Genomic DNA, 13,756 nt, shown 5'->3' on the forward strand with positions numbered 1-13,756 from the left:
GTCCTTTAGTGAGGGATGGTTTCTCAATGAGCTCGTTAATCTGTAAATGAAGTTTCTCTTACATTAAACCGTAGTAAGAAAGGAGAATCAGCCCTACATATGACTCTAATTATTGTGTATTTTGTCAGAGAACCAGAGAACTTCCACATTAATCTAACTAACGTCTGAAGAATTTGACTGTGAATTTTTTAAATATGGTGATTTTGAGACTCTTCTTGGGGACTGGTTTCTTCTTTATATTTCAATGCTTTGACTAATTTTTGCTTTCAACTGTGTTTGTATTTTTATATATGTCAGAATTTGCCTTCAGTTGTGGCCTTAAATGCAGATAAGTCAGTGGTGACTGCTGTGAACTGTGACATATGACTTTCTTGAGCAGTGTCTGAGTAGTCTATGTGACGGCCACTTTTAGGGAAAACAATAGAATTATATAGCTGCTTCTGTCATTATTCTTAGCCAGAAAGATATATTACAGTTGAAAAAATATTACTGCTGCTTCTGATATTTGGAACCAAACTCAAGATGTGCCAGAACTATCTATAGCACAAATTGAAAGTTATACTTTAAGTTGTCAAGTACTGATTTTAGCATTATAACATGATGTCAGGAAGGAATGTAATAAAACATGGAATTTATAAGAAGTTGTCTTCCTTTTTACAATACTGTTTTTAGGGTCCTCCAAGCAGTTTTAACAGTGGCCACAAATGTCAAGCCTAGGCTCTTTTCCTTCTTCTTTACCTATAGATCTATAGATGTTAGAATTAGAAAATTAAGAGGATGTTGAAAATACTAAACATACATAATATACTTAGAAGCAAAACCATCTGAACAGATTAATACTGAAGAATAACAGCCATAATAAAATCTCAGTCATGTTGTGCTCTGCAGTTTACATTACTGTTTATTGTATACATTCCTAACATGAACATTTTTCATAATGCTGATAATTCAGCCTGTCAGTTTAGTCAGACAGTGAAATATGTCTGACAGAATACCAAGTGCATCTCTCTGACAAAGTGCAAGCTGGGAACAAGGGAACGCTAAGGGTTTTGAGAGTCATGTACTTGGAGATAAATATCAAATATTAATTAATCACCTGGAATTTTCTGTTCTTATTTATTTCATATTTTCTCTGAATATTCATGTAATAGAATCACAGAATGGTTTGGGTTGGAAGGGACCTTAAAGATCATCTAGTTCCAACCCCCCTGCCATGGGCAGGGACACCTTCCACTAAACCAGGTTGCTCAAAGCCCCATCCAATCTGGCCTTGAACACTTCCAGGGATGGGACATCCACAGCCTCTCTGGGCAACCTGTTCCAGTGTCTCACCACCTTCACAGTGAAGAATTTTTTCCTAAATCTACCCTCTTTCAGTTTAAAGCCATTACCCCTTGTCCTATCACTGCATGCCTTTGTAAAAAGTCCCTCGCCAGCTTTCCTGTAGCCCCCCCTTTAGGTACTGGAAGGCTGCTGTAAGGTCTCCCCGGAGCCTTCTCTTCTCCAGGCTAAACAACCTCAACTCTCTCAGCCTGTCTTCATAGGAGAGGTGCTCCAGCCCTCTGATCATCTTCATGGCCCTCCTCTGGACCCGCTCGAGCAGGTCCATGTCTTTCTTATGATGGTGGCCCCAGAGCTGAATGCAGTACTCCAGGTGGGGTCTCACAAGACCAGAGTAAAGGGGCAGAATCACCTCCCTTGACCTGCTAGCCACGCTTCTTTTGACACAGCCCAGGACGCAATTGGCTTTCTGGGCTGCAAGCACACATTGCTGGCTCATATTCAGTTTTTCATCCACTAAAGCCCCAAGTCCTTCTCAGGGCTGCTCTCAACCCACTCATTGCCCAGCCTGTTTTTATGCTTGGGATTGACCCGACCCATGTGCAGGACCTTGCACTTGGTCTTGTTGAACTTCATGAGGTTTGCACAGGCCCACCTCTCAAGTCTGTCAAGGTCCCTCTGGATGGCATCCCTTCTCTCCAGTGTGTCAACCGCACCACACAGCTTGGTGCCCTCGGCAAACTTGCTGAGAATGCACTCAATCCCACTGTCCACATCACCAACAAAGGTGTTAAACAGCGCCGGTCCCAATACCAACCCCTGAGGAATGCCACTCATCACTGTTCTCCACTTGGACATCAAGCTGTTGACCACAACTCTTTGAGTGCAACCATCCAGCCAATTCCTTATCCACCAAGTGGTCCATCAAATCCATGTCTCTCCAATTAAGAGACAAGGATGTTGTGCGGGACACTGTCAAATGCTTTGCACAAGTCCAGGTAGATGATGTCAGTTGCTCTTCCCTTATCCACCAATGCTGCAACCCCATCGTAGAAGGCCACCACATTTATCAGGCACGATTTGCCCTTTGTGAAGCCATGTTGGCTGCCACCAATCACCTCCTTATTTTCCATGTGCCTTAGCATAGTTTCCAGGAGGATCTGCTCCATGATCTTGTTGGGCACAGATGTGAGACTGACTGGCCTGTAGTTCCCCAGGTCTTCCTCCTTTCCCTTTTTAGAATTGGGGGTTATGCTTCCCCTTTTCCAGTCAGTGGGAACTTACCTGGACTGCCACAACTTCTCAGATATGATGGATAGTGGTTTAGCAACTTAGTCCACCAGTTCCCTCAGGACCTGTGGATGCATCTCATCAGGTCCCATTGACTTGTGGACCTTCAGGTTCCTTAGATGGTCTCAAACCTGATCTTCTCCTACAGTGGCCGGTTCTTCATTCTTCCAGTGCCCACCTTTGCCTTCTGTGACTTGGGTGGTGTGGCTGGAGCACTTGCCAGTGAAGACTGAGGCAAAAAAGTAATTGATTACCTCAGCCTTCTCTGTGTCCTGGGTAAACAGGTCTCCTTCTAGAGAGGGCCCACATTTTCTTTAGTCTTCCTTTTATCATCAACATACCTATAGAAGTTTTTCTTGTTGCCCTTGATGTCCCTGGCCAGATTTAATTCTATCAGGGCTTTAGCTTTCCTAACTTGATCCCTGGCTGCTCAGACAATTTCTCTGTATTCTTCCCAGGCTACCTGTCCTTGCTTCCACCCTCTGTAGGCTTCCTTTTTGTGTTTGAGTTTGTCCAGGAGCTCCTTGTTCATCCATGCAGGCCTCCTGGTGGTTTTGTCTGGCTTCCTCTTTGTTGGGATGCATCGCTCCTGAGCTTGGAGGAGGTGATCTGTGAATATTAACCAGCTTCCTTGGGCCCCTCTTCCCTCCAGGGCTTTGTGCCATGGTACTCTACCAAGCAGATCCCTGAAGAGGCCAAAGTCTGCTCTCATGAAGTCCAGGGTAGCGAGCTTGCTGTGCGCCCTCCTCGCTGCATCTAAGGATCTTGAACTCCACCATTTCATGGTCAGTGCAGCCAAGGCTGAGCTTCACATTTCCCACCAGCCTCTCCTTGTTGGTGAGAATAAGGTCCAGCATAGAGCCTCTCGTCATTGGCTCCTCTATCACTTGGAGAAGGAAGTTATCATCAATGCACTCCAGGAACCTCCTGGATTGCTTGTGCCCCACTGTGTTGTCCCTCCAACCGATAACGGAGTGGCTGAAGTCCCCCATGAGGACCAGGGCTTGTGAACATGAGGCTGCTCCAATCTGTCTATACAGGGCCTCATCCGCTTGGTTTTCCTGATCGGGTGGCTTGTAGCAGATAACCACTACGACGTCACCTGTCCCTGCCCTCCCTTTAATCCTGGCCCATAGGCTCTCGGTCAGCTCCTCATCCATCCCCAGGCAGAGCTCCATGCACTCCAGCTGGTCATTGACACAGAGGGCAACACCCCCTCCTCATCTCCCCTGCCCATCCTTCTGAAAGAGCTTGTATCCTTCCATTCTAATGCTCCAGTCACAGGAGCCATCCCACCATGACTCCGTGATAGTATGTTTATATATTATAATAATAGTATTTGGGTATATATGTATAATATTATGTGTATATAATATAATATATATTAGTATATATAATAGTGTGTGTATATATAGTATGTGTATATATATTTATATACATGCATGTATATTAAAGCAAACTAGAAGCCTGTCTTGGTTGGGAGGAGGGCACAGAAGGAAGATTCAAAAGCTTAAGTTCTCTTGCTGACTGACATTCACCTGTCATAGGATATTAAGCAATTAATTTCTACTTCGTCTTCTTCCCCATTCTCCGTCTTATCTTTTTAAACTGTGAGTTTTGAAGATCAGTGATATTGTCTTGTTACATATTTTAAAGTTCCTGCATAGTAATTTCTTAAACCTACCAGAAGCCTGTAAGTGCTACTGTAATGCAAATAATAAATTATGTATTATTATTACATGAGTACTCTTAGAAATATGAGTAACCAAATTAAAGTAAATGTGACTACTCATGTGTAAAACTATCTCTGAGAAAAATTGTGGCAGGAGTGGTGCATACCATAGCCATACCAATTACATATCCCCACAGGAAAAAAGACTTGCACATATACGTAAAGTCTTTATCAGTATTCTGCAGTCTCAAGTTGTGCACGTGCCTTTATATTCTTAATCGAATGCACAAATTGTATTATAACAATGGAGTAGATTGTTTAAAATACATAGCAAAAGTTAGTGAGATTAAAACCAGATATGTTAGTATAAATTGTGAAGTAGACATGACACAATTTTTAGCACATCCTTTAGATAAGGTACAAACCATCCAGCAAGTACCAGAGACTAGAAGCATACTGTGAAAATTGCCTGTATCGTCCAGTAACTCCTGGCAGATGCATTCTTGATTCTTTCCTAGAAGAAAAAAAACTGGAAAAAAAGTCCTATAGGCATTAACCAGCTTGTCACTGTATGACAGATTCCTTTGTAACAATTAAATCAACAAAAATGAACATAGAATCATAGAATCATTTCGGTTGGAAAAGACCTTCAAGATCATCGAGTCCAACCATTAACCATGTCCCCTAAATATTCATTGAAATAATACAGACATTTCATACATTGTTCACACTAACAGTTCTGCTGGTGGAGTTAAATGGAACATTCCTTTCAAGTTTTTCATTTTACAGTTGTTTTCTCTACTTGCTTTTGTAGGACTGATTTGTGTTGGCATTTATACTTACCATAGACATGCTGATGTATGTTTAACATTAGATTTCAAGCACAGTCTAAGTCACCCTGCCCTCATCGTACCTGTGTTGGAATCAGTAACGCTGCTCCTCTAAATGAGATCTGCAAAGTCATTATCTGTATGACACAGTGCAGAAGATGCAGACCATCTAATGAGGTGTCTAATGAGATTTACTATCATTGGCTTGCACCTTAAGTCATAACAGTAATGTAGCTGAAAGAGCAAGATATCTTGCATTATCAGCAGCACGGAGGTCAATGGACTTTTGTTCCACGCCCATCAACACAAGGTCTGGGATGTTGTATAAGAAATATCTAAAACATTGGCTGCTTGAAAGGTGCTACCTCTGCTACAATTAGTGAAGCTGAACCAGCTTCACTGATAGATACTGTGCATCTTAACTGAATGGAGAGCCTCACTTCTGACACATTTGGGAGAAGTGTGGAAGGAAGCTTCCATTTCTGATGTGCTACATTTAACAAAGTACATAAAAATTTTGCCTATTTGAAGTTCTACAATGCTTTATTTTTTTGAGATCTATTTTAGTATGCCCACACTTACATAACAACTCTGTCAAGTGGAAATGAAGTAGATAATTTGGTCTTTTGTGGATAATTTGACATCTTTTAAAATGCATATTTCAATGGATTTCTCTTGAGTTTATATTTAAAATACATAAGTGATTGATTTGAATAAGAAATTAGGACGTCATTTGGATTTCAATTTGTTTTTTTAATCTATGGAAATCTCAAAGATTCTTTTTTTAATTCCAGGGGTGTTTTTAATTGCCTCTTTTCAGGCTTTGATAAAGGAGGTCTCATAAACCATGAGATTTGTTACTAAAACAAATTTCATGCAACGAACAGAGGAATGTTAATCAAAACATGGTACTATGAAAAGTTCAGCTACTATTTTAGCAATTTAAGGACCTTAAGAAGAGACCAAATCCCGCTACCTTCATGAATAAAGCTGCTAGTGCAGTGAGTGAGTTGTATTTTGCATAACATATTGGGCTGCATTAGGAAGACTGCAGCCCACAGGTTGAAGGAAGTGATTGCTTCCATCTGGTCAGAACCCATGACACTGCATTTGGGTGGTTGTTTCCAGTTTTGATTCCCCAGTGCAAGACAGACATTGTCAAACTGGAGAACTACAGTGGAGGACAACCAAGAAGATTAGGGGGATGGAACATGTGATGTGTGAGGAGAAGCTGAGGGAGCAGTTTGTACAGCCAGAGGAAAACACAGCTAAGGGTAGTGCTGATTGCATTCTTCAACTTCCTAATGAGATGTTATAAGGAAAAGACAGAGCCAAACCACTTCCATAAGTGCACAGTAAAAGGCACAAGCACAATTTTCAGGTAGGGAAACTCATATTAGCTATACAGGAGCAAATCCAGATTCCACAGTGAGAGGGGTCAAACACTGAAATATGTTGCCCAGAAAGGTTGTGTCATTTTAATGTTTGGAGGTAGTTAGAATTCAGCTCTACAGGCCCTGAGCAACCTGACGTAACTTTGGGGTTCTCTCTGCTTTGAGCTAGATGACCTTCAGATGTCCATTCCAGCTTAAATTGTTCAAAAATTCTATAAAAATAGTTGCATTATCTCAAAACAACGTCCAATCTGCCGTCCATGTGGTCAATACTGGATGCCTAGAGAAAGAATGTATCGCAGTCATCATTGCTATCCTGGCCAGCTAATGGTTGAAATAGTAGCCATAATAATATAGCCTTTCTAGTTAAGGACAAAATTTTACTCCATCACAGTTCTGTGATACTTGTTGACGCAGGTCTTAGCTTTATTTCCTTTTTGTTGACATTCAGAGCAAATCTTTTGAATGCATGATGTATTCTGTCAATCCTGTATACTTTATATGATATTCATTAAAAGAATAGCTAACTGAAATTACACATAAATATTACTTATACAAACATAAATATATACCAAGGGGAAAAATCTAATCCCAGAATTTTGATGTTAGCAAATGCAGAAATTGGTTGAAAAATTTAAAATTATTTAGATCTTATATTCCATTTAAGAAAAAGTAATTAATGCAGGAAGACTATGTCAATTATACTCTGATAATCTCTGTCCAATCCTCTGTAAACTAATAATACTGGAAAAATTTAAAATCAAGTTGTCTACACCATACAGCTTTAATGTCTCCATGCAATTCAGTTTTCAGCCATTATAGTTAGTATGTATATGAAAGGAATTTTAACAATGGTAGATAACAGCTATTTATTTCTGAAATATGTTTATAAGTAGTAAACTTTTTTAATAAGCAGCTTGTGGCTAATTAGTTTTGTGAGACAAGATGTTGTACTGTCTCAAATTGTTGTATGTCAGTGAACAGGATAAAGAATGCAGAGCAGAGTAATAGCATAAGGCTTATTTTCTTGTGTCAACACAGTTCATATGAATGACAGGATAAAAGCAAGCCAGGAATCAGATGTGAAATGGTTATTTCCAATGTGCGAAAACTATTTGTCACAGTTTCTGTTGTGCATACCTGTCTGAGCTGGGTGAAGCTGCAGTAGCAAATAATCAAGCTTGTGAAGGCAGTGTTGAAAACCAGAAATTTACTTTGCTTATGGGACTCCACTTACTACCAGCTCTGATATGAGTATTGTTCATAAATGCAAAAAGTGGAAAAGCAACGGCATCATTGTGTGGAGAAGGGGCTGGGGTAGTGCTGAAGCCAGAGTTCTGTAGTTATAATGTGCTAAGCAAGTAGGTTTACTTTCTGAATCGGGATTAAATTATTTGGAAGTCAAACTATTAAACTGGAGGAAACTTCCAGGAAATAAGGTTTAGCTGAACCCTGGCAAGCTATGTGATGTCATTTCCAAGCATGTGAATGCTTGGAAAAGTGTATTTTATGGCTAATATCACAACACAATGAGATCTACAGGCATATTAGGTACTAGTTCTTTAGCATGTTAAATCAGTTTCACTGGCTGAAAATGTTGATTAGGTTAACTGTCCACATTACATTACTAGCCTACTTTGGACAAATTAAAAGTCTATTATTTGAATCTCTGATGAATACACTTACAGGTATCATAATTGCTATGAAGCAGATTAATTATATGCGAAAAGTAGAAGTTTTGTCCTAAAACACAGTGCATTTTCTGTTGTATGATCATTTTTGCCATAGTATCTCTTGCTAAGAGGTCACTGTGTTGGATAAAATGAAACAGGATGTATGGGAATGGCAGTCAATCCTGCAGGGCTGTATGCAAAAATGTATCCATGTAATGATAAAATTGCGACTATCCATACCCTATCTATCCAGGCATTGGATAGAAGGATTTCATTGGTATATCTCATTGATGATTACGCATTAAGCTTATAGTTCTCAGGGACACAGAAGTTGACATCTCTGGGTGTGAACTTTAGGTACCTAACTGAAGTCAGGTGGGATTAATTGAGGACACTGTGTCGAATTACAGTAATTTAAGCAACATAGTGAAAAGATAATTGCAGTTAGTGTGTGCCTGTGTTTTCAAAAGTTAAAATATATACACATATATATACACCACTAATCAAACAAATGCATTTTTATCAGACCCAGCCTTGCATTATGGACAAAGCACAGTGTCAATAATAAATCAACTTTTAAATATTTCCTCAGAGCAACATTGTCAAAGTTCAAGTCTGGTGCTAAGAGAGCAGTCAGACTGGACTGGAGGTAAAGAAATTAAGACAGTTTAAATGTATTTGGGCTTTTGAACAATTAATTTTGTGCTAACAGAATTAATACAAAGTTCTATAATTGAGCAGCTATTAGCATAAAGAGGCGTATCAGTGATCTGAGCTAGCAATTGCTTCATATTAAAGTGACAGAGCTAATGAGCTGTTAAAGTACTTTTTCTTTGCAGATATGATCAGGGTCAAATACATCCCTGGAAAGAATACATTACTTATATTGCTACTATCTTAAAGTTGCACATCATTCTCATTCTTTCTTTGGCAATAAGAACTTTAAAAATTTTTACATTTCTACAAAAATTATTACAGAATATTTTCTGAATTGATTAGTGCTTCAATAAGAGGTCAAAATACTTTGGGACAAATTCTCTTCTAGTGTAAAGTGGTGTAATAAACTCAAGACAAAAGCCACACAACTCTGTTTCCTCATAAATATGGGTCTTTCGTGATTTTATGTATTCATGGTGAACTGCTAGTGTATTTGTATGGCTCTCACTGGACCACTGTAGTATAAACAACTGGTTTACCACTCAGAGGTTCTGTGCAGTACTTTCTGCTCTTTAGCTGCATGACCTGCTTTGGTCTGCTTCTGTGCCCTGAGAACTGCTCATGTTAATGTCAGTCCCACACCTGCTGTAAGGACAGCCTTTTTTAAAAACAAAACAAAACACCACATAGACAAATAGTTTTCCTTTTAAATGTGATATGAAAGATACAGTGTCTGTCACTAAAATGTCAGCTTTTGCTAGTAGCTAACAGTGAAGATGGCAACTGAAAGATTAAAGCTTTTCTTTTACATAGAATAGGAAGCAGCTGGGATCTATGAAAAAGTTGTGGGAAAATATTTACTTGATAACACCAAAAAATATCTAAGAAGGACTGTTTTTCTAAGATGACATGAAGCATAAGGCCAAAACTAAAATTTTGAATCAAAAGTATGCATTTTTCTACCTTTTATATTCTTTACTGTTTTACCTATGCTTCAGGGTGAAAGTCTTCAGTGAATTGGATTCAACCAGTATAAACCAATATAGCTTCACAGACAGCTTCAGTATTTTCCAGTGTAATAAGGGAATTAAGGAAAACCTGTAGGTGCTAAACGAACAGCCAACTGTTTCAGGTTTTTCATAAGCCATCTGATTTATCTAAAGTTGAGGAGTTATCTGCAAGATAGATGGACGTTTCTTGATTTAAAATGTCATGTGAGGGAATTTGTGCAACATGCTACTAATTACTTAGGCCCCTGACATTAGACTAAGGGAAGTTTTTATTCGAAGATTGGATGGTTCATATAATCGTACAAAACACAAAATACAGTAAGTGCATAGCAGGGGAATTATTTTGTGGAAATATTTGCCTTTCTGCTGTGCAGCTGCAAGCATAATTTCTAGCAGCAGGTGAACTGATGTGATGTGATTGATTGCAGGTTCCCTCAAGAGCTGAACATGGGAAGAATCAGTGCTGAAATCATGTGGACCCTGTTTGCCCAGGACATGAAATATGCTCTGGAAGGTAATTAGAACAAACTATTAATTACACTAGAGAGTTTGCCAAGACTGATTTCCACTGCAGATGACACCTGGCATCAGATTTCTGTGGGTTGTAAGAGCTTTCTGGCATACTTGTATAAGAAGTTTCATAGGTCAGTGAAAAAGAAGTGTTGTAAAGGAAAAGCATTCATTGCACTGTGACTATGTGAAGTTATCTGTGGAAGGAGACAAAAGAACTTATTACCTAAATCTGACAAAATCATCAATGTCCAAAGAACCACAAATATGCTTGCTGGAGAGCATTATAGGCATTCCATTTTTTCTTACTAGCTGAAATTTGCTAACTTGCCCATAAGAAACATTTACAGAATGAAGTTATGGAGAAAACACACACAGATAATTAAACCTTTTTGTGTTCAAAAGGTAGGTTGCATTCATTCTAGTTCCAACAAAGTCAAATGCAGTTTCATTTTATTCTTTAAGATAGTAGTGTGTTTAACCATAGGTAGAATATACTACTTTTCTCTATAGCAGATAATCTCCAACTAATGGTTTCAAACCCACTCATTGAAATATGGTTATTGCAGAAAACCAAGTAAAAATACCTGCATGAAACTTTTTAAAAAATACTGAAGAGAAGGAATTAAGGAAATAGTATTAATTAATGATAGAAATATTGCCAGCACACATACTTAGATCATTATTAAAATCATGAGTCTTGAAAATAAGTTCATCAAACTCTCCCTAACTAGTATTTATTTTTGCAGAATAAAAAATGATGGCATTAGCTGAACTTCACTAATTTTCTTTACATATTAAACAGATTTCAGGTTTAAATGTGAGAGAAATGCAAGAGGATTTTAGTTTCCATTGGACATCAAGAGTATAGCTAAGATGAATTGGAAACTAAGTAGATCAAATATGAATTTGCATATTCATACTAGTTTTTTGCATTGTAAGATATGTAATAAAATGCATTCTGTTGGTCTTGTATACAATCTTTACAGAGTTTCTCTCTAGAAAGAAAAAAAAATTTTAAAAAAAGTAAAAAAAAAACATCAGAAACCAATTTTAAAGCAGTCAGTGCAGTTTATAATCTCATGGTCAACCCCAACATGATGTGAAAGGAATTATAATACAGAGCACTGTTTTTTAAAAACAAAATACAATTTTTCTCATCTTTTTATAAAAAACTGTTATTCAGAGAAAGAAAGGATTTATAATGCTAGCCATTTTTTTTTTACTTCCACAGTAGCAGAAATAGCTAATTGTGATTTTTAGGTAAGCAAAACTCACATTGTCTTCAGTCAAGCCTGCTACTAACTACAGAGCAAGTCTGCCAGTGCTGAAAATAAGTATGAGGTTGGATTTAAACAATGCAATTCAACAGGCATAAAGGGTAAAAGAAAAAAATACTTGAAGATTAATTTCTATATTATTTGCTCCAGAATGTCTAATGTGATAATATCAGTGTGGTGGTACTTTGATCATACTGTAGATTTTTATGATGAAAAAAGAAAAAGAGAGAAAAGATGAGTGACTAGAATGGCTATTAATGGAAGAATTATTTCGTTCATCTGCTATTGTGTTACTTTATTTTGTTAATTATATTATTTGAATGTGGAATTTGCACACTAACAGCAGAAGAAAAAGACGAGAAGAAAGGAAGGAAGGAAGTACAGGAGCAGTGATTATATGTAGAATGGCAACAGAAGACATGAGAAATCAAATCTAAGATGAGGATACGAGAAGAGATGTTCATACTAGTATTTGAAGGTGATGTTTTATAGTCATGTCAGAGTGAATCAAAAGTGCAAGTTTGAGAAAGCTAATGTCAGGCAGGAGATCACCCTTTGAGAGTGATCAGTGAAGTCAAAGAGCTGAGAAGCGTGAAGACTAAATGAAAGCCACTATTTTGAGTTAGGACATATTCCTGGTTACATCAGTGAGAACAACCTTATATTTGGAGAGGCTGTAAATCAGGAACAGGTATCAGAAGATGGCTTGTTCAGCAACTCAGCATTGTGATTGCACTTTTAGATAGCTAGCACAGATTAATAAGAAATTCTGATAGCCATTATATTGTCATGCTTTCATAACTTTGAATCTATAGTTACACTCTGCACACAGCCACCCCTAAGCATCCCAGTGCTTGTAGTCTTTTAGCCATTGAACTATAAACATTCTGTACTGCAACAAGATAACTCACAAAATTCACTCTATTTGCTAAGTAGAGCATACTGATCGCTCAAAAGACAGCTTCAGATCAAGCCATGGTTTGTTTCTTGTTTGTAAAGAATAGAACAGGAAGCTCTTGAGGAAGAGTTAATTATACAATAGATGAAGTGTGGACAGTTGGGCTGGATCAGAATTTTAAAACAAATACTAATGTTACTATCCTAATTCTGCAGAGAGAGAGAGAGAGGACTCATTAGGAGGCACTTGACTTTCTACATCTATTCCAAACCAGTCCCTGGTCTTGGTCTCATCTCTGTGTTGCTGTGGATACTGTCTTTCTGAGGAGAGTAAATGCCATTTTTGTCATTAGAAATTCTAAGTCATTCCCAGAATCAGTTGCAAAATACTTCCTGTATATAAATAATAATTAAAGGAAATTGAAATTAATTATAAATTATTATAAATATACAAAATTTCATCTTCTATGGTTTCATTCCTAAACAGGAACCTCAATAAATCTAGTCACAAAATATAGATCAGCATGCTGTTTCTCTCTCCAGCTTTGCTGGTTTTTAAATCATTAATTCTTTCCATGGATATTGTACAGAGTTTGATTCTTCAATGGCAATAAAACTTTTTGCTTCAAATTCTACAAGATTAGGAGCAAGCCCCTAAATATGGTCACAGTTGATCCTCATGGTTTTAATGGGGTTCATTAAAATGCATTACATTCTGCTACGCCAGTCTCGCCTTCCAAGTTATTAACATAGGCTACCATCTGTTCATATGTAGTGTCCAGGGCTGTGATTGCAATCTTTGCCTGATTCAATTTAATATTAATCTCCTGAAGCAGCATCTTTTGTGTTACAAAGTTGATTCCTTTCTGCATCCAATCAAGAAGCAATGAAATAGTCCAACACTGTTTGCAAAAGGATTGCTGATCTGCGAAAAGATTAAATTAGCTTATCTAAGATCCTGTGTCTGGTTTTTCCCACCTTATATGTTCCTGAATTTATCCAGCCACTCCCATCAGCTTAAATTCAGGAAATTAGTATGTCATAACTCCATTCTCTAACAGAAGACCAATACTGGAACATCCAGTTCACGTTCCTTTTTCCCTTTTTCCTGAGAGCAGATCAGAATGGCTGTTTAGGCTATGTCCTCTCACTGTACAGCTGAATGCCTCCTGTATCTGCTCAGGGGATATATGGAGCTGCTGCTGGGGAGAATTGCTGCTCTTCAGCAGTGCTGCCTACCTCCTTTGTAACAGGAGCCATTA

At 38.1% G+C, this 13,756-nt stretch overlaps 1 protein-coding gene across 5 annotated transcripts in view; it reads left to right on the top strand.

The window, feature by feature from the left end:
• UNC13C (unc-13 homolog C) overlaps positions 1-13,756 on the top strand; it is a 203,899-nt gene that overhangs the window by 130,938 nt on the left and 59,205 nt on the right. For all 5 annotated transcript variants that reach the window (XR_008238255.1, XM_052807837.1, XM_052807834.1 and 2 more), the window contains exon 18: positions 10,236-10,321. Coding sequence is in view for 4 of the 5 variants with exons in the window: in XM_052807837.1 (XP_052663797.1) it covers positions 10,236-10,321 (86 nt within the window). In the remaining variant the exon portion in view is untranslated. The remainder of the gene's footprint in view (positions 1-10,235; positions 10,322-13,756) is intronic.

Source organism: Harpia harpyja, chromosome 14 (assembly GCF_026419915.1).
Source record: "Harpia harpyja isolate bHarHar1 chromosome 14, bHarHar1 primary haplotype, whole genome shotgun sequence".
NCBI classification, from domain to species: Eukaryota; Metazoa; Chordata; class Aves; order Accipitriformes; family Accipitridae; genus Harpia; species Harpia harpyja.